This window comes from Brassica napus, chromosome C4 (genome assembly GCF_020379485.1).
Source record: "Brassica napus cultivar Da-Ae chromosome C4, Da-Ae, whole genome shotgun sequence".
Taxonomy (NCBI): domain Eukaryota; kingdom Viridiplantae; phylum Streptophyta; class Magnoliopsida; order Brassicales; family Brassicaceae; genus Brassica; species Brassica napus.
In genome coordinates, this window is record NC_063447.1 from 6,898,139 (window position 1) to 6,924,699 (window position 26,561).

General features: G+C 34.0%; 4 protein-coding genes and 1 pseudogene across 5 annotated transcripts; 3 read left to right on the top strand and 2 right to left on the bottom strand.

The window, feature by feature from the left end:
* Positions 1–11,982: 11,982 nt before the first annotated feature.
* Positions 11,983–14,561, top strand: LOC106409740. Its single transcript, XM_048753493.1, has 6 exons — positions 11,983–12,628; positions 12,707–13,010; positions 13,088–13,268; positions 13,361–13,787; positions 13,854–14,123; positions 14,207–14,561. Exons 1-4 carry the CDS (start codon positions 12,419–12,421, stop codon positions 13,614–13,616), a joined length of 951 nt encoding a protein of 316 aa, XP_048609450.1. The 5' UTR covers positions 11,983–12,418; the 3' UTR covers positions 13,617–13,787; positions 13,854–14,123; positions 14,207–14,561.
* LOC106453410 lies at positions 13,623–14,302 on the top strand. Its single transcript, XM_048755410.1, has 3 exons — positions 13,623–13,787; positions 13,854–14,123; positions 14,207–14,302. The coding sequence occupies exons 1-3, from the start codon at positions 13,623–13,625 to the stop codon at positions 14,300–14,302; spliced, it is 531 nt and encodes a 176-aa protein (XP_048611367.1).
* Positions 14,562–14,608: 47 nt separating the features above from the next.
* LOC106407437 (pentatricopeptide repeat-containing protein At2g38420, mitochondrial) lies at positions 14,609–16,232 on the bottom strand. The gene has a single exon (XM_013848295.3). It carries the CDS (start codon positions 16,135–16,137, stop codon positions 14,767–14,769), a length of 1,371 nt encoding a protein of 456 aa, XP_013703749.2. The 5' UTR covers positions 16,138–16,232; the 3' UTR covers positions 14,609–14,766.
* A 2,215-nt stretch (positions 16,233–18,447) lies between these two features.
* LOC111198224 (TOM1-like protein 6) lies at positions 18,448–22,191 on the top strand. Of its 2 annotated transcripts, XM_048753495.1 has the most exons (10): positions 18,468–18,699; positions 19,226–19,304; positions 19,380–19,478; positions 19,570–19,683; positions 19,955–20,247; positions 20,340–20,421; positions 20,504–20,589; positions 20,696–20,959; positions 21,040–21,368; positions 21,432–22,191. In XM_048753495.1, the coding sequence occupies exons 1-10, from the start codon at positions 18,581–18,583 to the stop codon at positions 22,025–22,027; spliced, it is 2,061 nt and encodes a 686-aa protein (XP_048609452.1). In that variant the 5' UTR covers positions 18,468–18,580; the 3' UTR covers positions 22,028–22,191. The 2 variants fall into 2 exon arrangements, with proteins under 2 accessions (XP_048609451.1, XP_048609452.1); XM_048753494.1 differs by having other exon boundaries at positions 18,448–18,699; positions 21,040–22,191.
* A 382-nt stretch (positions 22,192–22,573) lies between these two features.
* On the bottom strand, positions 22,574–24,948 carry LOC106410655 (annotated as a pseudogene).
* Positions 24,949–26,561: the final 1,613 nt, after the last annotated feature.

Genomic DNA, 26,561 nt, shown 5'->3' on the forward strand with positions numbered 1-26,561 from the left:
TTATGAACCAGATCGTGGATGTTTCATAACTAAAAAATTATGATTTATAATCTTTCCATTTATCTATGACGGTGTAATTTCCTATATAAGGAACATCTATGTTATGAATAAAGATAGATTTTTCCATTACTTTTATAACACGTTATCATCACGAAACTCTAAATCCCTAAGCTAATACCCAAATCGAAAAACCCTAAAACCCTAACCCTAGCCGGCGATCCGACGAACCCTAAACCCCGATCGCGTCTCTTGTTCCCGCATCTGTTCCAGCTCGCGTCCCTGATCAGCTTCAGCCCAAGGCGTTCATGATCCTAGCTCAGACGTTTGTGACCCGAGAGCAGATCCAGCACACGACCTCTTCCTCGTTCGCGACAGCATCAGACAGCTCGCGCCCGACGATCAAGGTGTTCCCGATCAAGCAACAAAGTACGTCTGCGACCCGATATAAGCGACTCGATCCATTCCAGCTCGCGTCCCGTTCGTGTCCAGCTCGCGGCTCAACTCCTTTGGTGGTCCGATTCAACAATCATCTAAGGTTAAAAGGTAATTCAAAACCTAAGAACCCATAATCGAACATGGATTGATTGATAAATAATGAAACCCTAAAACCCTAATCTTTATGAATCAAAACCATAGGGTAATAGATCAAAAATCCTAATTGAGTAAATCGAAACTCTAAAAGTTCGATACCCCAAACCCTAAATCATGTTCCTACATGATTAAAACTCCAAATCGGTTTTTACAAGTTAAAATCCGATAAACCCTAACTCTATATCTATAAACCCTAAATAATATATGTATCAGAATTAATTGTACTATAATTATCAAATCACATATTAAAACACTAATCGAATATTTTGAAATCAAAACTGTTTTTGGTTTTGATCATTGAGGTTTTAAATCTGATTGAATCTGATGTTATGTTGCTAGAATTGTTTGACCGGTAAATTGATACATTTATTTTCTCTTCCTGCTTGGTTAATTGTTCATCTGATTTAAAATTGTTTAAACCGACCAGCCTATTAAAACATTGATTGAATCCGATAGGTTACTAACTTGCTTTGCTTATATAATCTGATAGGTTGATAGATTGATTGAGGTTTACTTGTTTAAAATCTGAATGATCTGATTGCATGATTCTTGAGGTTTAATATCATCTGCTAGGATTGATAGTTTTGTAATCTGATCTGTTTTAAATAGAAACCCTAAATAATCCGTATGATAGGTTATATTGATCTGATTTGGATGTCTTTGAGAATTGAGAATCCGTATGCTAGGTTGATAGATTCATGATAAAATCTAATGTCTTGAGGTTTAAGATTATATGCTAAGTTCGATTAAATTGATTGATCTGATTATATGTTTTTGAGGTTTGATAAATTCAGATACTAGATAAATTATTTACACATGGTTTATGTTAAATACCAATCAGCCTTGAAACTGATTCATTGAAATTCATGCTTGAAATCTATATTCTAGTATTGCTAAAATCAGTCTTGAAACTGATTCATTGAAATTCATGCTTGAAATCTATATTCTAGTATTGCTAAAATCAGCCTTGAAACTGATTGAGTGATTAATAAATCTTTTTATTAGTCTTGCTAAAATCCATTGATTGTTAAACCCTAATTGCATGATTAATTAAATCCGTTTTTGCTAGTCTTGATAAACCATAATATTATGAGCACATAGAAATAGTATTGCTGAGACTTGCTAGAAATTGACTGATTGATTAAATGCCTTTAAGATTGATAGTCTCATTGTCCTCACAAGATTGAAATCTGAATTGATTGTTTTCAAGAGTAAGGCCGCATGAAAATTATACTTAAATATTGAGTGATATATGATTTGAGATGTCGAAAATCAACCTGGATTTTGCTGCCCTAAATCTCTCTGGAGATAATTATTTACGGTGAGCATTGGATACAAAGATTATCCTAAAGTTAAAAAGACTTGGTGAATGTATTATAGAAGGCAATAATGCCAATGAGATTGATTGATACATGACAATATTAATTATTAGCCATCATCTTATTAAAAGTCTCAAAGATCAGTATTCGACTATAGAAAATCCTCTAGACCTTTGGACAGGGTTAAAAATCGAGATATGATCACCAAAAAACAGTGTTATTACCGAAGGCCCTATTTGATTGGAGGAATCCCAGAATCCAGGACTATAAGTCCGTGGATGAGTCTATTGCTAGCTGGACAAAATAATGGATTACTGATGAGAAACAATGAATTGAGACCTCATGGATTAACCCCATTACCTGATACCAATAAGGCCGCAGAAGAAAAAAAAGGTAACCACGTCCAGAATGATAGACCATACGGTCATGGCCGTGAAGGGTGGAAAGGACGTGGCCATGGCCACTATAACACATTTGGCCGTGGGAATCACTATGGCAGAGGCCGTGGGTATCAACCCAATTTGAGCCATGGTCAAGGCAGTGGCCGTGGTATATCCTTTAAATCACAAAGCTCGACCAAATCAGTGTGCCATAGATGTGGAATGGGGAACCATTGGGCTAAGATATGAAGGACTCCCAAACATTTTTGTGACATCTATCAAAGAGAGTCTGAAAGGGAAGAATCATGAAACCCACTTGGTCTATAAAGATGGTGAAAATAATTTCGAACATGATCAAGATGATCTTATGGAAAATGAGACTTATGATTGCCTAAAAGAATCAAGTTGATAATCTGATTTCGACATCAAACTTGTGTGATTGCTTTGCTTATATGCTTTCTCTGATTTTTATCTCCTTGAATTTATTTCTATTACATTGTCTGCTTAGATTAAATGAATGAATGATTTTTCTATATGAGTACACTAAAAAACGCCAATATAAGTACTAAAGCAGGTATCGCCAGTCTGAAAGAAGACTATGGCTAGGCTAATATATTATTGCCTAAAGGTATGCATCTAGAAATCAGTGATGCCTTATATTCACCCAGCTCTAAGAGCAAGAGCAGCCTGTTGAGTTTTAAAGATATAAGAATGAATGGTTTCCATATTGAAACAATGGGCGAAGGAAACAAAGAGTTCCTTCAGGTATATGTATAAAATCGTCCAAGGCCAAAATAAGTCCTAAAAACTATACCTGCATTCTCTATTAACCTATACTATACATAGATCAGTATTATAGAGGCTAAAAGCCTGCAAAATATACACTTTATGGCACGACCGGATTGGCCATCCTGGTCCAAATATGATGCGAAAATTAATATTCAAAAGGCACACATTAAAAGATAAGAAGAGTTATCCCAAGGAATCTCACGTGTGTAGCATGTACACAAGGGAAACTCATTAGGTCATCACCATTAAAACGGCTACGAGCCCCTTTTTCATAAATAAAGACTATATGTCTAGATAATACTGGTGAATACATGTCCCAAGCGTTTAAATGATTATGGTATGTCCATGGGAGTAAGTGTGGACAATTCTGTGATACATGTCCATACCAAGAACGGTTTTGCCGAAATCTTTTAAAACGCAAATAGTTGATTGATAGACCATAACTTATGAGGTCAAAACTCCCATTCACAGCTTGGGTCACACGAAATTTACATGCACCTAAGTTAATACGTATCAGACCATTTAGTGAGCATAGATATCCCATATCACAATTATTAACGGGTCAAGAGCCAGACATACCCCATCATAAGACATTTGGATGTGCTGTCTATATAATAATTGCTCCACCACAGAGAACTAAGATGGGACTTCAAAAGGAGGATGGAGATATATGTTGGATATGATTCTCCCATAATAATAAAGTACTTTGAGCCAACTATGGGTGGTTATATTTGAGGCCAGGTACACAGATTATTTTAAGACCAGGAGGAGAAAAAAATAATAAAGCTGGTAGAAGAACGGTAAAAGAAATAAAATGGAATCAACCATCAATGTCTTGGCAAGATCCTCGGACTAAAGAATGTGAAATAGATGTCCAAAGATTATACATTTACAAAGCTAGCTAATCAAATGCCAAACACATTTGCTGACCCGAAAAAGAATGACTAAGTCATATATAAACCAGCTTGTAAAGCACCAACGAATTTGATGTCCAAGAAGAGACACAGTCAAGTTGCTACAGAGTCTAGACAACGTATGAAACATGGTAGACCAATAGGTTCCAAAAGATAAGAATCCTCGGAAATAAAAGAAAGGTGCAGAGAATGATAATCAAAATCCAAATCCGAGGTTACTAAGGAAACCATCCCAGACATGGAGATACGGTCGGCCGGCTCTAAGGTACAGGTACCAAACAACTTAGCTTGGGACGCCAAGCTGCAAAGTATTAAAGGTCATGATAATAATGAATATCAATCGATTATATCATGTCTGGAACATAATGGAACCAATAAAGAATGTCGACATAAGATGATTTATTTGCATACAAGGTAGCACTTGAATTTATGAATATAAGCGAGGATCATGAACCCACGTCAATATAAGAGGGCGCACTCGTAGAACAGATTGGATTGAATGGAAACGTGGGTTAAATAGTTTAAGGAAGAAAGGTGTATTTGGCCATATGATTAAGACGCCATATGATGTTAAAACCAGTGGATATAAATGAGTCTTGTGAGAAATAGAAATCGTGAGATATAAAGTTGATGTTGCACAAGGATTCTCACAAAGATCAGTAATAGATTATGAGGTGACATACTCTCATGTGGTGGATGCAACTACTTTTAGATTTCTCATAAATCTGGCTATATAGGAGAGAAAATTAGACTTGCAGCAAGTTGATGTAGTGACTGCATATTTATATGGTCCACTGAATAATGAAAGTACTAGAGGGTATTGAGCTGAAAGTACAACAAGTTCTCGAGAACAATATTGATAATCATCAAAGTATATGATCTGAATATCCTAGGAACCTCTGGATACAATTTCCCAAATAGTTGAATATCTCAAGAAAGAGTTTGAGATGAAAGATCTTGGAAAACAAAGTTTTGTTTGGGATTACAGCTTGAGTACATTAACAATGAAATCCTTGTGCATCAAATAGTATATACAGATAAAGGTACTCAAGAGATTTAATACGGACCAGTCTCACCCATTATCTAGTACATGGGCGTGAGATCACTTGTTTTGGACACTGATCCATTCAGTTCAAAGGTGGACGATAAAGAAGTCCATTTAGTCCTGAGATGGATGATGCAGAAGTCTTGTTTTAGACACTGATCTGATTGGTCCATAAGAAGAACGATGAAAAAGCCTTTGATTTTTATTTATTTTATACTAACCAGCCCAAAGAGGGGTTATTTGGTTTTGTTGATTTGTTTTCAGACAAATTATGTTTTACATATGGTGGTACACGCATATCACAGCAACATCATCCAAGATTTCATGTGTGTGTATTTGAGGTCGATGACTCAATATGTTCGATCAGATTGTGGCATGACCGATGATAAAGAAGAACCAACTATCATGTTCGAGGACGAAGCATATTCTGCCCAAGATCTTCATCACCCACGGATTGCAGAAAATTGGAGAGGTCGAAGGGACCTTCAGTAATGTCCAAATCAGGGGGAGTAATGTGTGTTGTACTCTTTTTCATTCACCATGGTTTTGTCCCAATTGGGTTTTCCTGGTAAGGTTTTAGTGAGACAACATTAAAGCACATTAGAAGCTCTAAATGGTTATGGCATCCAAGGGGGAGTGTTATGAACCAGATTGTGGATGACTCATAACCAAAAGATTATGATTTGTAATCTTTTCATTTATCTATGACGGTGTAATCTCCTGTATAAGAAATTTCTATGTTATGAATAAAGATAAACTTTTCCATTACTTTTATAACACTGAATGTGTTTTAGTCATATAGTGAAATGTTAATTTATGTATGGTTTTTTCCACTAAATCATATTTCTCTACTTTTGAAATTGGATTTTGTGAATTAATATATACACATGGTTATTTTTTACCAGAAATAAAAATACGGGGGGTATACAAAATTTTAGTGTAAAATAAATCTGAAATTTTGAATGTAATTTTGTATTCTTTTGATGTTTAAAGTAAGATATTTGCTTCTTCTTCTTTAATAGACCGTTTTGCCGACCAACCCCGTTTGGAAATGACTTGGCTATGTTTACACACCTTTTGTTAAAATTATAAACAGTTGTAACTTCCTTATATATTACTCCTTCCGTTTCCGAAAGTAAGATGTTTTAGATTTTTTTACTTGTTCCGCAAAGATAAATTTTCTATATGTTTAAGGTATTTTTTTATACTTTTAAGAAACATTAAATGAAAATATTTGAATTGATTAAATTTGTAAATGTATAATAAAGTAAAAGAAAAATTAAATTATAAACATTTATTGAATTCTTAATAAGCTTGAACACTTTAGAAAATCTTACTTTCGGGAACAAATGGAGTAAAAGAGAAGCATTGTAATAAATGCATTCACACTATAATAGACACTAGGAGTTTTCCTGAGCCATGCGCAGAAATAATAATTTTTAACATAACATTTTTTATTTCAAAAAAAAATTTGATTTATATTTCAAAATTATTAATTTATATTTTAACTTCAATTGTTATAAAAAATCATAAACGTATTTTTGTAATCTTATTTCTTTTGATTTGGTATAACTATTTAAATTTGATTTTATTTTAAATATATATATACATATATATATATATCTTCCCATCTAATTTTAAATATATACATATATATATATGCATATAAATATAAATTCTAATAAATTTGAGACTTTGTTTGTTTTAGTTAAACTGAAAAATCTTTTTGTTAATTTAAACGATGAAGATGAACAGATAAATTTAAATAATGTTTAAATATTTAACTATCAATTTTTTTTTGGATTAGTGTTACTTTATTTAGTTTATTTTTATTAATGTGAGATATATATATACATATATATTATTATTTTAATTGTGATATATGAATTATTAATATATTTAATAGTTAACCATAAATAAATATTTATATGGAAAATTGACGTTAATGATGATATATAAGTTATTTTTATTACTATATTTAAAATCCTTGCAATTTTTTTTTTAATTTTTTATAAGAAAATTTTACATCTCACAATTAATATGATTCCATGTCACTATTTTCTAAAACCATGTCATCTATTTTAAGTGTCACGTCATCTTTTTTCAGCGAGAATGATTGTACTGACGACATGTGTATAAATTATATATATATATATATATATATATATATTTTTACATATAAATATAAATTCTAATAAATTTGAGATTTTTTTTGTTTTAGTTAAACTGAAAAATCTTTTTGTTAATTTAAACGATGAAGATGAACAGATAAATTTAAATAATGTTTAAATATTTAACTATCAATTTTTTTGGATTAGTGTTACTTTATTTAGTTTATTTTTATTATTGTGAGATACATATATACATATATATTATTATTTTAATTGTGATATATGAATTATTAATATGTTTAATAGTTTACCATATTGACCTTAATGATGATATATGAGTTATTTTTATTACCATATTTAAAATCCATGCAAAATTTTTTTTAATTTTTATAAGGAAATTTTACATCTCACAATTAATATGATGTCATGTCACTATTTTCTAAAACCATGTCATCTATTTTAAGTGTCATGTCATTTTTTTTTCAACGAAAATGATTGTAGTGACGATATGTGTATAATTCACTTCGCCAATATAGTCTAGGGGATATATTTAATAATTTACCATAAATAAATATTTATATGGAAAATTGACATTAATAATGATATATGAGTTATTTTTATTACCATATTTAAAATTCCTGCAAAAAAAAATTAAATTTTTATAAGGAAATTTTACATCTCACAATTAATATGATGCCATGTCAATATTTTCTAAAACCATATCATATATTTTAAGTGTCATGTCATTTTTTTAAGCGATAATGATTGTAGTGACGACATGTGTATAAATCACTTCGTAAATATAGTCTAGGGGATGTGGCAGCCACACAATAATTTGATAATAAATATGGTAATACTTTCGCACTATATTCATAAATGTGCTTACACTATATACTTTGCGTTTTTTAATATAAAATTCACATACATGGTTCCAATAAAACTCTGAATTTTTCGGTTCGAATAAAAATAGATAATGAATCAAAAGCCAAACTATATATACATTATTTTATTATTTATGGATAAAGTTGAGCAAAATATTCATAAATTTTTATTTGATTCATTATCCGTTTTGATTTGAACCAAAAAATTTGGATATCCGTAACTCTACGAAACAAATCAAATACTAAAATACAATATCCAAAAAATAAGCAAATAACAAATACCAATATTTTTAGGAACATATATCTAATTCAATATGTTATATGCATAATATACATATATGTAAAGAATTATATATATACATTATATATAGTATACTTTATATCAGTTTTACAATATTTTTATGAATTAAATTTAATATATAAGGTACTAAAATTTAAAAAGTTAAATAATGTTTTATTTTTGTAATAAAATGTTATTATGCAATTTTCAGTTATTTTTTTAAAAAATATTTTATTTACGGATCAAATCGGATATTCTTTAAAATTCTAAAACATTTCGGATATCTGACACCGAATATCTAGGTGGCTAAAGATCGAATCGACACGAATGCTTCCAAATATCTAGATATTCGGTATGTGCCCCCCCCCCCCCCTTCACTATTTACGGATACAATTTTATTTTCTTTATATGAAAAAATGACTAATGTCAAGGATTTTTTGTTTTAAATTAATTTTAACTTTATCTTTCATGTATTATTTTGAACAAAAAGTCATTTAATATTAATTAGCAATATATTTATATATTTGTCAACTATTTTTATATACTTTTTACGTACACATACATGTGCACCTTGATGTGAGCACCTTGTAACTAAGTATTCACCACAACTGAAGTATTTTTTTTTAAAGTTAAAATATTTTCTCTTAATGTTTTTTTCACTACCGACCAAATTGTAGTGAAATGATTTTTCTTTATAATTTTCTTTTTTTAAAAACTATTATCTGTTTAAAAACTATAATATGAAACTATTGGTTCGACATGACGACTATATAAAATTCATAACATGAAATTAAACAAATAATATTAATTTTTAGTTTTTACTAGAAAAAACCCAAAAAATCAAATATTTAAACCGAATAAAGTAAAATGAATATTAATTTAAAATAATAGTTATATTTTAGAAGATTAAAAACCCAAAAAAAACTTAAAACCAAACCAATGTCCATATTAAACAGATTTAATATTTTTTATTAAAAATAACGAAACTAATAATCAAATTCCGCGCAAGACGTGGGTTATTACCTAGTGTATTATTATTTTGGTTGACGTTACACTGGTCTTCAAAAAAAAAAAAAAGTTGACGTTACACTTACATCTATATTTATATTTTCCAGAATATAACAGTTGCAGTGCTCAATGCGCAACTCACGCTATGTATCGCTTCAGCATATAAACATACCAAATCGAAAACATCAAATCTTATGGATAGTCTGTTTTTAACCACATGCAAAACTTGAATACTTGCATGCGACTCCGAAGGCATTCATTTTACATTTTAACTAATGTTAAACAAAGGAAAAATAGTTGACAAAACTATCTGTATATATAAAGAAGGGTTTGTTGGAACTATTTTTTGAACATTATGAATAAGGTATTCATATGTCAAAAATGAAATTTTATTTGAATGAGAAATGGAGGTCTAATGCGTGTGATTTGAGAATCTATACAAAGTAGCAAATACATACATTAGATATTTGATTTTGGATTTGAGTTTTGAGTTGTTAGTTGGACTTCATGTTCATTAACTTAAATCAAATATATGTTGATCTTTTATATTGATAAAATATAAAAAAAAAATATATATTTTAAAGAATATTATTTAGTTTGAATTGGTCAAACAAAAAATAATTTTACTTTTTAATTTCTTGGTCAAAATATGGAATAAATTCACATAATAATTGACAAGAATTAAAGACTCCATTAGTGCACCAGTTTCATTTTTTGTGTTGAAAAATGAAACTTGTGCTTCTCATGATTTTTCTATAAAAGGTCTTGCTAGCATTATAGAAAATACACACATTCATACAATCAAGAAAAATTTCTCCCACTCAGAATAATTATGCTAGTATTTTTTTTTTTTTTGAGTCTAAGAGTACTTCACATAAATAGGGTCGATAGATTATGTTTTTCGGTGATGGTAAACAAAAACAAAGCTGCAGTTGTATTCTGGGAATCTGAGCGCCATGAAACCGTCACACTACGGAGCGTTTAAAGATTTAAGGAAAGAGATTAACTATCTCGACTCTCAATTCTTCTTTATTTTTATATTTCGGTATTGAAATTTTAATTTATGTTCTTATTATTCTTTACAAATATCAGTTGTCCTATGGTAGTAAAATAAAGTTCTTACAGGGTTTCCTTCACTCCTAGGCCATCCACATCAGATTCTATGTCACTAATTCGGAGTTTGTGGTGACGACACGTGTCACGATCAATCAAAAGTCAATGTTTCATTAATTCTTGAATTTAATGGGTTTTATGTGTTTACTACGGTCAAAATACACTTTCTATAAAAAACTGTATACGAAACTTAGGGAAAGTGGTCGTCGAGCAACAATTCTCATTCAGTCAACTGTCAATAGAAGTCCAACGGTTTCACCGGTGACGAACGATTCCGATCAATGTCAGTCGGAAGCCGAATAGACTTCTTTAATCTGGCGCCGCTACGGAAATTAACTTGGTTCATGCGTCTTCATTAACATTCACATTAATACCTACTCTCTACTTCTCACACAATCTTACATTCAATGAATCTCTTCGTACATTCCTTTGTGTTAATCCTCCATTATAAATATGAAAGTTTTCTTCCAAAAAAATCATCAGTTCATTTCTCTTAATAAACAACACAAAAAGGTGATGAAAAAATATTTGTTAAGCTTATGGTTGTACTTAACGGATTGTGATAGAAAAGTGATAAGAAACAGAAAAAATGAGATGAGAAACAAAATAAACAAAGAAGAAGAGAAAAGAGGAAGACGATAGAAGAGGAGAGATAACTTTTTTTAGTTAACCTTTTTTAAAAAGATATATTTATCTTTAGCTCATAATAATTTCAAATATCTTGGTGTTAATTTTTCATTAATGTGGCTCCCTAAAAGGTTGTTGGCCCTGACCTCAAAGATACAACAGTTAGTGCAGATACATATGGATATAAAATCATGTGTGAGTATGCATGATTGTGATTTGTGAGTATATTTCAATTACATCTTTTCCATACCGATTACTGGACTGTGAATTCTATTTAACTTGGCTGCTTCTGTGTCTCCAAAATTTACTGAGTTTTGATATATACATAGAATACATTTTTCTTATTATACTTCTAAGTTTGAGTCTGCATATACCACAATAAAATGAGGACGGTGGACGAATGAGCTGAGTGTGGAATACTAAACATGTTCTTACATGAAATTGAAGGGTTGTAATTTTGTCCAAACACTAACGCATGCCTTATTTAGAACATTCACTTCCCATAAACATATATACTCTCTTCTCGACAAATGACACCAGCTAACCTAATAAAAAACAATCACAGCGTTGACACATTTAAAAGAAAATTCGTCCAAACGCACCTCCTATTTCGGATAAAAACACTAGAACTAATACGATATGAAAGACAATAGTTTCAAACCATAGTTTCAAATATATATATGAAAATAATGTTTCATTGGACATCAACCTAAAATAATATTTTAGCACATAATTAATAATATAATATCAAAGACATAAATTTTAAAAATATTCGTAAGAAAAAAATATAATCTAAAATTTTTGTATTAAAAATTATTTTACTTATTATCAAAATTATCATAATTACAGTAAAATAAACAAAGAAAATATGTAAAACTATTATGTATTCATGAACATTTTAATATTAAGATGATCATGATTTATAAAAAGAATAACAAAACATACACAATAAAAGTTAATATCACCTTAAATTTTAAGTAAACTAAACATTTTGAAATACTCTTTAACTGATATATTTATGTAATTTTGGTTAATAACACGCCCGTAACGTGAACAAAGAGAAAGAGAGATTATGCTAATAGTAAAAATTAGTTTTTTGGTTAATTTTAAATTAATAAAATAGTATATCTCATATACATCTCTTGATTATGTAAAATTAAAATTAAAACACAAACCTCAAGTCATATAAAAAATAATAATGTTGATTAGAAGTAAAGTATATGGGCGGGCCTACCATAGTGTTAATTATACTGATCTTTAGAATGTTTGATAACTATACGTACTGATCTTTAGAATGTTTGATAACTATACGTACTGATCTTTATACCAAACACAACTTAATTACGTTTTGAAAGAAACGATGCGTCAATTCAAAGATAAGAAAAAGGATTTAAGTCCCAAGAGACTCTTAGAGTTCGCTGTTATCTGCACTGCACGCAGGAAGATCAGAAGACGATACACCTTTTCCATCCTCATCTCAAAATCTATTTCGTTTATACTTCCTTGGCTCCTTTGGATATATTTTGTAATCACTGAAACCTCTGCAGTCGCTTTCTGTAGTTTCCCTAAGGTGTTGATTTATCTTTAAGCTTATTTCATTGTTCTTGAAACCGTATCTTTTACTTCTTATTTTGTTGTTGACTTTCAGGTTTCAGACATGTCTTATGTTCCTCCACATAAGCGAAACTCGAAGGATCCAGTTCAACCTTCCCCTTTTCCTCCTCTTCTTACAAAATTCAGAAGAAACATTGATGACCTCAAAAGTAGCTATTTTCAAGGAAATGGAATTGTATATTCAGGAAAATACTTCACCAAATGGTTTCTTGTTAGTTCAAATGGAATTGAGGACGAGGTTCCTCCGTCTGTTAATCTTGTGCCCCTTTCCTCGGATTCTTCTGACTGCATAAATGGATTGAAGGCTTTGGAACTGATGAACAACGACTTCCACAAAGGTTAGTGTTATGTGTTTTGAAATGAACAACAGTAGTGAGTCTTTTTAGCTTGGTTTTTATTTGTTTATATTTGTTAGATATGATCACTGAAGAGAGCGAAGAAGAAGAAAGAACTAGGTGGCTCTTAGTAGCAGAGAAGGTTGCTGATGACCTTGTGTTTGCATATGAGCAAGCTAATAAGAGAAAGGAGGATCATGAAATTTCAGATAATGCTAAACTGAGACTGGTTGCTAGGTTCGGAAAAATAGTCTTTTATGGGTAAGCATTTTAAAAATTTAGTCTTATATATATGCGTGTTTTCAAAATCTCGTTTTCCCTTGTTTTATAATAACATATAATTAATGAACTAGGCGCAAAGCTGGTCCTGTGGTTGATTATTCCCTAAAGAACTCGAGAAGGATATTCTCTACAGATGTTCCAACCTCTTTCATACAAAACATCAAGTCTAATGCTATAACAAGCCATGAATTCTGTATAGACGGAGAAAAGGAAAAATACATTGTGAAGATTACTGGTCCCAATGAAATCATCAGTTGTAAATGCACTGTTAAGGAAGATGGTCGTCTCAGTATGTACAAGGCAAGTCTTGGAGAAAGAGTGTTCTAAGAACACATGGTACATCCCATCATTGATAATAATTTGTTGTATGCCTTTTTTTCTTTTGCACAGGTCGAGCTTAATCCTGAAAGGCATTTGACTATTGATGTGTCTTGCACTGTTAAGAATCTTGATGTGAGGCTTATGCTCGCTGGCAAAAGGAAAATAAACACTCTCACGGTGAGTTAATTTTACTAGACATGCCTCTCTTGTACTTGGCTTAAGTGCCATTTTTATGATGGGCAGGAGAACGAGCTAAGTAACATTCAAGGACTACTTAGTTCAGCAATTGTTGATCTCAATGTGAAAGGAAGATTAAGGTGGCCGCTTGGTACAACTTCATCCGAAGGTGGTTACAAAATATTTGAAGTTTGTCACGTTAAAGTTACTATCTACAAAAAGCATACACTCGGGCTTAAGGTCAGAGAGACTGATGGATTTAGTGAGAGGAATGGAACAGGGGAAATCGCAAAAGGTGTGACTCTTATACTTAAAGAGATGAACACTAAGCTACAGGTAAAGTCATTGTGCTTCTGCATCCTCTTAAAACTATATTGGAAGTAACACTTTTATTAATTATTATACTTGTGGGTCTGCAGGAACAGAACATAGAGAGGGGTTGTGTTTTGGAAATGCTCCGAGGTGTTCTTGGAACTATATGGGACTTCATGAGTTACGATGGCAGTCTTATGTAGTAAAGAGCCATATGTTTTTGCTGGCGCTATGTTGAGTTTCTCTTTTACGTTTTGTTGTGTTTTGGTACTTTAAAGTTCATCAGTTTTTTTGTTTGTTTGGGTTGTGAGGATTAAACTTGTGTGTTATTCAAAATAAAACACAACGCACTAGCTGTGTTTTCTTACATGATGCTGTGTTTTGTATCCATGTCAATCTGTCAATCATTGATCAATGAATCTAGACTTCGAACGGCTGCATCAGATGAGACGGTCTAAACCATTTGCGGTTATTAGCTCTGTTTTTGAGGAAGATAAATATACATACAATTTGGTGGACATCAAAACCAAACACAATTTGTATTAAATATTTGAAGATAACATAAAGTCCTGATCTCTTCTATCAAATTCTAGCTATCATCCACAAGACCAAATACATAAGAAAAATTGCAGGTATAATAGAGTTAGTCTACATCTATAAAGAGCCCTTAAACAAGGTGTGGCAAAAGTTCCACTGCTTCATCCATCAAACCTTTATCACACAACCTACAAATAACTTCCTCTGTTCTCGATCTCTTAACAACCAAGTTCCTGCTAAAAGCTTCCTCCAATAAACCCTGAGCATAACCAACATCGTCTACTTCAATAAACCCACTAACCATAATATCATACGTGTGACTGTTCCTATCAACCCCATTCCTCTCCATCTCTTCCCAAACACTTTTCACTCGACTCACATCCCCGGCCTTAACCAACCCCTTTATCAATATATTGTACGTAACCACATTAGCCTCACAACCCAGCTTCTCCATACAAGACATCATCTTAACCGCGCCGTCGATATCATTCTGCTTGCATAAACCATTGATATACACATTGTAAGTATAAACATCAGGAGTCAAACCCAACAAGAGCAGCTCATCAAACAACTTGTCTGCTCTCGAGTAATCCTCGTCCGCTATAACGCCTTGCAGTATAATCGTGTAGCAAACGAGATCAGGCTCTATTCGATCGCATTTCATCTGGTTCAGCACACTCACAACCTCTTTCCCCTTCCCTCCTTCCACCAAGAACCTCATTACAACTGTGTAATCGCGCAAATCCGGCGAAAACCGAATCTTTCTGAGCTCTTCGACATATCCAATGGCGTCGAAACATTTAGAGTCCTTGTGTTTACAAACAGAACTCAGCAGCTTAGAGTATAAACTCGGATCAACGATATAGCTTTCGTCACTCATGTACTTCACTAACTCACCAGCACAATCCACCTCACCGATCCTACACAAAGCATCAACCAAAATCTCGAAAGTAGATTCCTCTAACCTCACTCCCATTCCACTAGCTCTCACCAAAACCTCAGGCACCATCACAAGACCCTCTCTCCTTCTAACGAGAACCGAGAGAAGAGCGTTTAGCGTGTAAGCAGAAGGCGCGCACCTGAACTTGGGGATTCTGAAGAAGACATCGATCGCTTCTTCGGTCTTTCCGGAGAGCCCGTAAGCAAAGATGACGTCTTTGAATACGGGTTCTGGCGTTTCGAACTTCTCGGAAGTTTCGAGGTGGTTGAGAACAGAGACGATGCTCTCGAGGTTGGAGGCTTTGGCTAGGGTTTTGATGACGAGTCTGTAAGCTTGTGGAGTGGGTTCGCAGTTGAGGGTGTGGAATGAGTTTGTGAGTGTTTGTATAACGCTAACGTTCGAGCTCGAGGTTGGATTTGAGACGAGAGTGGTTCTTAGTTGTTCCATTGCGTGTTTGTGCTTGAGGGTTTCGTTCCATTTCGTTTGGAAGGATGAGTGAGGGATCTTGCGATACTTTCGAAGGAAGTTTGACATTCGGTGCCATGATGATGATCTTGTCATGGTCACTCGATGGATGAGTTCGAGGGTCGGCGTCGATTAGGATTATTCCGACCGGAACTCTGGAAGCTACGGAAGACTTGTCGTTGTAGTCAAACTGTTAAACTATGGAAAATTTGCAACATTAGCCATCAATGTTTTTATAATTAAGAAATGGACTAATCAAAGCAAAATTGCAGTAAATAACCTTAACATTTTGAGGATCAAAAACAATTTTATTTTTAAGTAATTTAAAAATCTTTTTTTTTATGTACGTTATTTCTTAAATAGGAATTTATTATTAATATTTCAATTCGTTATGTCCAATATTACTATGGCTTCAGAGTCGAGGAAAGACGAATGTTTTTGTAACGTCAGGTCCACTTTTACGTATACGTATGTGATCGAACTCGTGTGATATATTGTTTTCTCATTTGGACACTGCGTGGCTTAGCAGATACTGCGTAAACTCACAATAGGTTTCTTTAGATATTATTCTACGCAAGCTTGATCCACATCTCCTTACTCATGGTTTTCATGAGCGTTGTTGCCACAGCTTAAACTACTTTAATCCTGACAAGTAGTTTGCTTTCAGTTCAGCCACTTTACTCAATACAGCCGTTATAATTTTTTCTTTTCTCGACCATCGGAACAACCGTTGAACCATCTTTATCATCCACCTAATCTCTTTTTTTTCTCTCGACCATCCTTCCAATTTCCTCGACCAATATCTCTATCTTACACCATATTTGACTTAATTTAGCTCCCTTGAGCTGACTCTGGCCACCTGGATCACACATTTCAACCATCTCGACCACGAAGTCAGCTGTTCTGGAAACAGTTTTTTTTAAACAATGTTCTGGATACATTTCCACAGACCATTTATAAATTTTCTTGGAGCATTTTTTTCAATCCTATGTCTTACCTTGGTCATTTCTAGTTCATAGCTCGACAATTTTTGGGAATAACTAAATATTGATGATAATTATAAAATAATTTTACAGAAAGCATAATTGTATTTATAGATAATAGTCTCTAAATATTGTATCGCTATATAAATTTTGTAATTGTTTTTTTCTGTTTACAATACTCTTTTTTTTTTTGAGAAAGGGTTTGCTTGTTTACAATACTCCGGTGATTTTTATCATATTTTTGAAAAATCAACAATTTTTGGAAAATTTTAGCAAAAAAACAAATATATATGCTCATATTAGCATATTCTACTTTTAAACTATTAAATTTTAAAAAGAATCGTAACTTTTCCTTTCTCTCTAATAATGATGGATATTTATTTCTGTTATTATTCATGAAAAACAGATTTGGATAATCGTATACAATTCACACAGGTTCTTTTATTTTTGGTTGGAATACATTTTCAAAGTTATAAAATTTATGTTATAACTTCCTTTTCATCTTTATCAAAGTGGCACCGACTTAAATCTACGTGTCGTCAATATCTAAATAATTTATATCCCAACTTTTGTTATATATACTTCTAAAAAACCTTTTTTTTATACACTTTGCTTGGCTGGGTATCAACACGTAACCGTATAAATAATTAATCGTATAAATAAGTAAATATATCAAATCACATTACAACAATGAACAGCATATAAAAGGCGACGTAATGACACAGAAAACAGCATTAAAAGCGCATTATCCAGTATCCACCTATATAATTATCAGACTTTTCACGTTGACCACATTATACAATCGCGTGGTATCACGCGCCAAAGAGGAGCGTGGAGCGAGAGGTTGGCCGTCCTTCAAAATAAGATCAGAAAAACAAATAAATAAAAGATTTTACTTTTTTTTTGAGAAAAAAACAAAAATACCACTAAATCAAGTTTATGTTCTCAAACTAGCACTCAAGGTCAAAAATCACAAAAATAACACTTAATGTTTTATCAAAAGTCACAAACTTAGGGTTTATAGTTAAAGGGTGGGGTTTAGGATTTAGGGTTTAGGGTTTAGAGTTTAGGGTTTAGGGTTTAGGGTTTAGATTTTAGGGTTTAGGATTTAGATTTTAGGGTTTAGGGTTTAGAGTTTAGGGTTTAGGGTTTAGAGTTTAGGGTTTAGGGTTTATGGTTTAGGATTTAGGGTTTAGAGTTTAGGGTTTAAGGTTTAGAGCTGAGAAATGAGGTTTTGGGGATAAGATTTCAAATTTTGAAAAATAAAAAAAATTAAAATTTTCAAAAGATAAACTTAGAAAGGTGCTATTTTGGTTATTTTAGTTTTTGAGTGCTATTTTTGTGATATAAACTTAGAAATGTGATATTTTGGAGATTTGAAATTTTTTTTTTTTTTTTGAGCAAATAAAAGATTTTCCTTTTTCTTATTTTTCTTCTGCTTCATTCCTCCTTAGATAGAAAAGCAAAGATTCCTGCTGACTCCATCTCTCTCTCTCTCTGCGCTGGAAAAAAGATAGAAGCCGGAGATTATTCGTTTCCTCTCTCTCGGCGAAGATATGGCGTCGTCTTCAGCTTCGGCTACGGTGGCGGTCGATAAGGCAACGAGCGATCTTCTTCTAGGTCCTGATTGGACCACCAACATGGAAATCTGCGATTCCGTCAATTCTCTTCACTGGTAAAAACCTTTGATCTTCGCTTTCGATTTAGGTGTTACGATTCTGGAACTGTTTGATTGTTCTTCGGTAGAATTAGATTATGGTTTGGGTTGATTATCTAGGGCCGGTCCTAGGCCTAGCCATTCGTCTTGGTCCCTAGGTTAATATGTATAGAGGAGAAGCCCCGTAACTAAATCTCAGGGCCGGCCTTGTTTACAGTGTTCTCAAAATAGGCCTAAACAATAATTCTCTATAAGGCGCCTAACCACTTAGCTAGCGATTTTAGAACATTGATTTGATTGTTCTTTGCTAGAATTTGATTTGATTATCTACAATCAGGGCCGGTCCTAGGTATAGCTATAATCTAGATGATACCATCGCCTTGGTCTCCGAAATTTAATATGTACTATAGAGGTGTGGAATTAATTAAGAAAAAATATGTGTATTGATCATTTAGTTCCAGTGCACAATCATTGATTGCTCTTCGCTAGAATTATCTGCAATTGCATCTGCTTTTAACGTTTTTGTGCCTATTGACGTGCTCAGGCAAGCTAAGGATGTGGTTAAAGCTTTGAAAAAGAGGCTGCAACATAAGAGTCCGAGAGTTCAGCAACTTGCACTCACGGTATTGAAATTAGGGACCTTTTGTTCTTTGGCGAGTTCTTTTGTTTCGACTCTCTTTGACTCTCTTCTGTGTTAGCTTTTGGAGGCGTTGGTGAAGAACTGTGGAGATTACTTGCACCATCAAGTTGCAGAGAAGAACATATTGGGGGAAATGGTCAAGATTGTTAAGAAGAAGGTAGGTCTTGTTTAAGGGTTGTATGAATATGTTTTCCGTAGTTGTGAGTCTTCATATTGATTGCTGATGATCCTTTGGATCTTTTTTATAGGCCGATATGCAAGTGAGGGATAAAATATTGGTCATGCTGGACTCTTGGCAGCAGGCTTTTGGAGGTCCAGAGGGAAAATATCCTCATTATTATTGGGCGTACGATGAGTTAAGGGTAAGTAACTTGCTTGAAATTTACTTATTATCGGTCACCTTTCATAGACTTGCTTGTGACAAGTTTCCAAGTACTGTGTATTAGTAAAGATCATGGTTTTCGCTGCTACCTACACCTCTTACGGGTTCTTAACCATGTTCTAAATGAAAGTTAGTTTATAGCTGTGGAGTCTTGTTACTATGCGCTTTTGATCTACTGGAGATCTCTATATACATGCAGATTGTCATTTGCATGAAATTCTTATTCTTATGTTTGCTCTTGTATGTGTCAGCGTTCTGGAGTCGTGTTCCCTCAGCGTTCACCTAATGCGTCCCCTATAATAACTCCACAAGTGAGTCTTCCAGCGGTAAGACAGCCTCAGGGGGCTTATGGATCACCGCAAGCTGGTTATGGAGTACCGTATGCTGCTTATGGAGCACCGCAAGCTGGTTATGGACCACCTCAAGCAGGTTATGGAGTACCACCTCAAGCAGGTTATGGAATACCTCAAGTGGGTTACGGAATGCCCAGTGGTTCCTCTAGAAGGCTTGATGAGGCAATGGCAAGTGAGGTTGAGGGCTTAAGGTAAGTCTATTTGTTATGTGGACTAGCAGCAGTTCTAGATTTTTTACATAGTTTTCATCAATTTCAATGCTCTTTTCTTTGTTAAACCGTAGCTTGTCAAGTATCGAGGCCATGAGGGACGTGATGGATCTCTTGGGCGACATGCTAAGCGCTGTGGATACCAGTGACCGTCAGGTATTGGAATGTGTTATACAGCTACATTGAGGTTTTGGGAACGAAATCTAATGTTCTTACCTATGTTTTTCGTATTATGTAGGCTGTGAAAGATGAAGTCATTGTTGACTTGGTCGAGCGTTGTCGTTCAAATCAGAAAAAGCTGATGCAGATGCTAACCACCACTGTGTTAGTCTTCTATTCTTCAGGAATCACTTAGTTCTTAAACATATTGGAATGTGTTGACTTGAGAGGTTCCATCGTTGTGCTAAACAGTTCTTGGTTTATTTGGCAGTGATGATGAACTTTTAGGCCGGGGACTCGATCTAAATGACAGTCTTCAAATTCTGCTAGCTAGACATGATGCAATAGCTTCTGGTTCTCCTCTGCCAGTCCTAGCTTTAAAACCCGCTGATTCGAGCCCAAAATCTTCTGAAGCTAAAGATTCTAGTTCCATAGCTGGTTCTAGTTCCCCAGTACCCGCCACTGTTTCTACGGGAAAAAGCCCAGTTGATGAGGAAGACGAGGAGGAAGATGAGTTTGCGCAATTAGCTCGAAGGTCTGTTTTACAATTGGATTCAGGAACTGTTCATATCATAAACTTTTAGTATTTGACATAGAAATGATTTGTTGTTTCAGGCACTCTAAAACACCAGCATCTGTGACTACAGACCCAGCCAGTTCTGAGTCTCATAATGCTCTTGCTCTTGCTCTGCCTGACCCGCCGCCTCCAGTTAACACCACAAGGGAACAAGACATGATTGACTTATTGAGTTTGGCATTGACGTCAGCTCCTCCACCTCCATCCTCTCAACCTGCTCCTCCTCCCACTGTCTCAGATCAAAACACCCATGTCTATCCGCAGGCTGTGCCACAGTTTGAGAGCTATGTCGCTCCTTGGGCACAACCCCAGCAACCTCAACAGCAACATCCTCAAGCACATCAGGGTTATTCTCAACCACAACAGCCTCAAGCACAGCATAGCTATTCTCAACCCCAACAGCAACAGCCTCAAACACAGCAGGGTTATTCTCAAACACAACAAGGTTATTCTCAACCACAACAGCCTCAAACACAGCAGGGATATTCTCAACCGCAACAGATTCAAACACAGCAGGGCTATTCTCAACCGCAACAGATTCAAACACAGCAGGGTTATTCTCATCCGCAGCAACAGATTCAAACACATCAAGGCTATTCTCAACCACAACAGACTCAAACACAGCAGGGCACTCATCCGCAGCAGCAAGCTCAGTTCCAGATGCAACCGCAAGCTAGACCTCAGAGTCCATTTGAATATCCGCCTCCGCCATGGGCTTCAACATCAGCGAATGCATACTACACTCCACGGGCTAATGCGACTGCGTCATACACAGAGACAAGTGCCGGGAGAACACTGCAGCAGTCCAACTCATTCCCCGCTAGAACTGGAGATCCCCAGGCTACCTCAGCTGCAAGCAATCCAGGTGTCTCTGGAGGACAGAAGCCGTTTGTGCCATCGTACAGATTGTTCGAAGATCTGGATGTGTTTGGTAGCACAGAGGGGAAGCACAATAATAAGTCTACCAACAGTAATAATGCTTCTCAGGCGCAGCAGAGTATGATAGGAGGGAGGAAAATGATTTAACATAAGTTTGCATGCTTCGTTATTTTCTCATTTGTGAATATAATGGTGTACAACTGAATGTACATTTTATTTTCCCCTCGTTTTTTTTTTATCTTGTTTGATTTTAGGATTTGGTATGGCATACTGAAACGATTTGATGAAACCATGAGATTTTTTTATTTGTCTTCTATCTTCTTATCCTATTGTTGAGTTGTCTGAACTATTGGTTTGGTGAGAAAGCTTCAGCAGATGGAGAACAATAAGGGATTTGGAAGTGAGAAGTAGGAAACTAGTCAGTCTCTCGTCTCCTTATAAGACTTGTTTGGGTCCTGTAATGGGCAGCTGAGACTAGAAAATGGCAGTTTTGCATAGTGGTCGTTGACAGAGTTAAGATGGTGTGATCTTGCCATGCTTTTTAGCTATGTTTAAATGGCTACGCCAAGTCTCTCATGACGGTTTTGTTCATGGGACAACTCAAATGATAGTGGAATTGAACAGGAACAAGTATGTTAATGAAAGATCAGGATCTGGAGCTACTTGATGATATTGTCAGGTGGTATGAGCAGGTATGTTAATGTTTGTATAATATATTCATTTTGTAGCTTAAGATGGAAGAAAAAATGTTTTATAAGAAGAAAAATAAAGTGATTGAGAGAATCAACGAGATGTTGGTTCATCAATCATTTTGGTTGTTTAAGCAAAATTACAAACTTATTTTGTGTTTTATTTCTCTTCATCACATCTTGGACACTGAATAGTCCATGGCTTCCACGAGATAATCTGCGTCGTCCTTAGTGAAGCAGAGCGGTGGCGTGATTCTAAACACGTTTCCAAAGAAGCCTCCTTTCCCAACCAAAACACCAAGCTCTGTAAAAACATTTTCATAAATAAACATTTTTTATGTTTGTTAGTTTCACATGAGAAGACTAGAAAAAACGCAAAACCAACAAACCTTTCATTTGATCCATGATGTGAAGAGTCTCGGCAGTTGCAGGAGTTTTAAGTTTGTGATCACTCACCAGCTCTACTCCAAGCATCAGTCCTCTTCCCCGTACATCCCCAATAACTACATTACATAAGCATATGCATAAACACAAAGTTCAAGACCAAACTGTATGAAGAGAGAACGTGTGAGAGAGATTTACTTTCGTGTTTCTCTTTCAGCTGATTGAGTCTTCCTTTGAGATAAGATCCGACCATCGACGCATTTTCTTGAAGCTTAGTCTTTCTCAATCACATTCAAAACAGCTAGACCAGCTGTAGTAGCCACAGCGTTCCCACCAAACGTGTTGAAGTAACATCGACGTGTCAACACTCGTGCAATCTCTGGAGTTGTCACAACTGCTCCCAAAGGAAACCCATTCCCAACCTTTGCCTTCTATAAGACGCCTAACCACCACCTAGCGGTTTTTAGAACATTGCTTTTAACATTATCCAGAGAACACTAAGGTTGGATCAACTCCAACCTTTGCCATGGTTACTATGTCAGGGACAACATTGTGAGCCTCAAAGCCCCAGAAATCGCCAGTACGCGCGAAACCAGACTGAACTTCATCTGCAATAAACAATCCTCCAGCTTTCTTCACAATGTCATAAGCTGCTGATAAATAGCCTGGAGCTAGCTCCACAATCCCTCCAACACCCTATTCACATAGTGATATAGTTAATGATGAGAGTTGTTACAATCTTTTAAAACTTTGTATTTTTAATTTGTTTTACCTGTATAGCTTCAAACATAAAACCAGCAATGTGTCCGGTCGTGCCATATTGGATGAGATCGTGCAACTCTCTTGCATACTTCTCACCATCAGAACCAAACACATCTATATGGATCAGGGTTCAAAGCGTGATGAGTTCCAGTCTATCCACCAGCCAAAAAACAAAACCAAATATTAGATTTGAATATTAGTTCAAGAAATAAAAGACTCTTAGTACGCACCTGAACCACGTTGAACTTCCACATGCTTTGACCAGTAGCACCCATTGTTCCAGCAGCATTCCCATGATACCCGTTACGAATCGAGACAATGTCTTGATAACCAGTATACAACTTAGCCATCATGAGTGCTAACTCATTAGCCTCTGTCCCTGAGTTAGTGAAGAACACAACCTGTTCCAAATTTGGATCAGGCAAGACGCACAAAAGAACATAACATGCATGTGTTACGTTACCTTGAGATCACCAGGGAGTTTAGAAGCGAGAGCTTCAGAGAAGTCAGCAATGGCATGGTTAAGATAAAGAGTGGTAGGATGCTGGAGTCGTTTGATTTGGTCGATGACTGGTTTAACCACATCAGGGTGACAATGTCCACAGTTCACAACTGCGATACCAGCAAATGCATCTAAGTATCTCCGACCACTCTCGTCGAATAGATACTGCATCTTCCCATCCACTATGTTCAACTGCATCTCAAAAAGAAAAATTAACAAAAATAAGAATTTTTTTTTTTAACTTAATCAGATGAAACAAAAAGAAGATTCAATAATGAATTTAGATTTCATTATTGGTCACAGAGTTAATATACTAATAGTTGTGAGGTGCGGGTCTGAATAGTAACAAAAACATACAAATGGAGATTTTTGGTACTATTAATTGTGGTGTAATATGGTTTAAAGCGTTACCATTAGATCAAAAACGCTTTATTATATCCCAGAGAGACATGATCAAAAACGTTACTGGCTTTTTGTAGAGGCAAGACGTGTAAGAGCTAAGAAACTCCTTCCTTTGGTTAAGGATGACATCAGCGGAAGGACCTGTATACGGCGGCGGGATGTACTCAAACGGCGGGAGCCTCCCCAGAAATTCGTCGGTAAGCAGCCATTGCCGTCTGAGACGTCGACGAGATGCATCGTCGCAGGAGGGAAATGGGGATGTTTTGGAACGTACTTTTCGCCGAGAATCTCTGCATCGTCTCTTATCTCTCACGATTCTCTCTTGATGAAATATGAAACGTTTGGAGAGACTACGTACGAGGTACGACACTGTTTCGATGGTTGTAATGATGATGAGAAGAGAGAGATGACGTTACTGTCTATTTAAAGAGATTGATGACGCCGAACCTATATGCTTACCGAACTTGATTTGACTAGTTGGCCTTTTAGCGTATTTCCAATTATAAATTGAAACAATTAGCTTGTTTTTTTAGACCAAGTTTTAAACATTAAAGTTATACTACATCTAGACCCGCACGGTTTTTTGTTTTCATTTATTTTTATATAAATATTTTGTTTTCAATTCTAAATTGATATATATTATAATATATACGTGTCTATCAATTTTTAAAACATAATAAGTTTACTGTATATTTTTTTCATTAAATAGAATGTTTCAAACTTTCACATGTATTTGTATCTTCTTCTATATATATATTTTCGAATTATTATTTCATTATTAAAATTGTAACTATATATATAAAGATTAGTAAAATATTGTTTTATTTTTATATTCAAAGATATTGTAACATTTCACAAATTTATAAAGTTCTTAAAAAATTAAACTTTTCGCTTCATAGATTTATATTATCGAGTAAATAATTAAACATTTAGTTTTTGTTTAATTTTTAAAATAAACTATATAGTTTAAAATTTGTTTTCATTGGTTTAAGGTAGTAAAAATTAATCATTGTTAGATAATATGATTTTTGTTATTTAAAAAAAAACTTTATAATTTTAAAAGTTAACATCGACAAATATTTAAATATTTAGCATATAGAAGTATAGTATTACAACATTAAATTATATCTATTTAATTTATATTATCTATAAATCTAATGGATCATCTATTGTTTAAATCTAATTATTGATAGCCCAATAAAAATTTATGGTAGGCCCAAAATTTAAATGATAAGATTAGATATTAAATGTAACATGACTTTGTAGGAATTTGTTCATTAGGTCCATTTTTATAAAAAAATCACACATTAATCAAGGTTGTGACTTCTATTTTAATATATAAGATGTAAACTATAATACTAATTTTTAAAGCCAGATATTTAAAATTCAAATTTCTAAGCCATATCTTCTAATAAGAGAAATTCTTGGGTTCACGTTCACCAACCAATAGTGGTTGAGTATTTGATATTTTAAAAAAAAAGGAAATAAAATTGAATATCCAAATTAGATTATATTTTTAAAATAAAATACTAAAAATACATAAAAATAGTTACAAAAAATAAATAAATTAATATTGTTAAATCTTCAGCAAAATACTAAACTCTATACCCTAAATCCTAAACCCTAAACCCTAAACGTTAAACCTTAAACTTTGGCTAAACTCTAAACCGTTGGAAAATCTTAAACCCTAAATCATACATTAAAAACTAAATTTTACTAACACTAAACCCTAAATCCTAATCACTAAACCATAAACCCTTGGGTAAACCCTAAACCCTTGGGTAAACTCTGAACCCTTGGATAAATCATAAACTCTAAGGTTTAATTTTAAATATTTTTGATTTAGAGTTTATGATTTATCCAAGGGTTCAGGGTTTATCCAAGGGTTTAGGGTTTAGTGATTAGGGTTTAGGGTTTAGTGTTATTAAGATTTAGTTTTTAA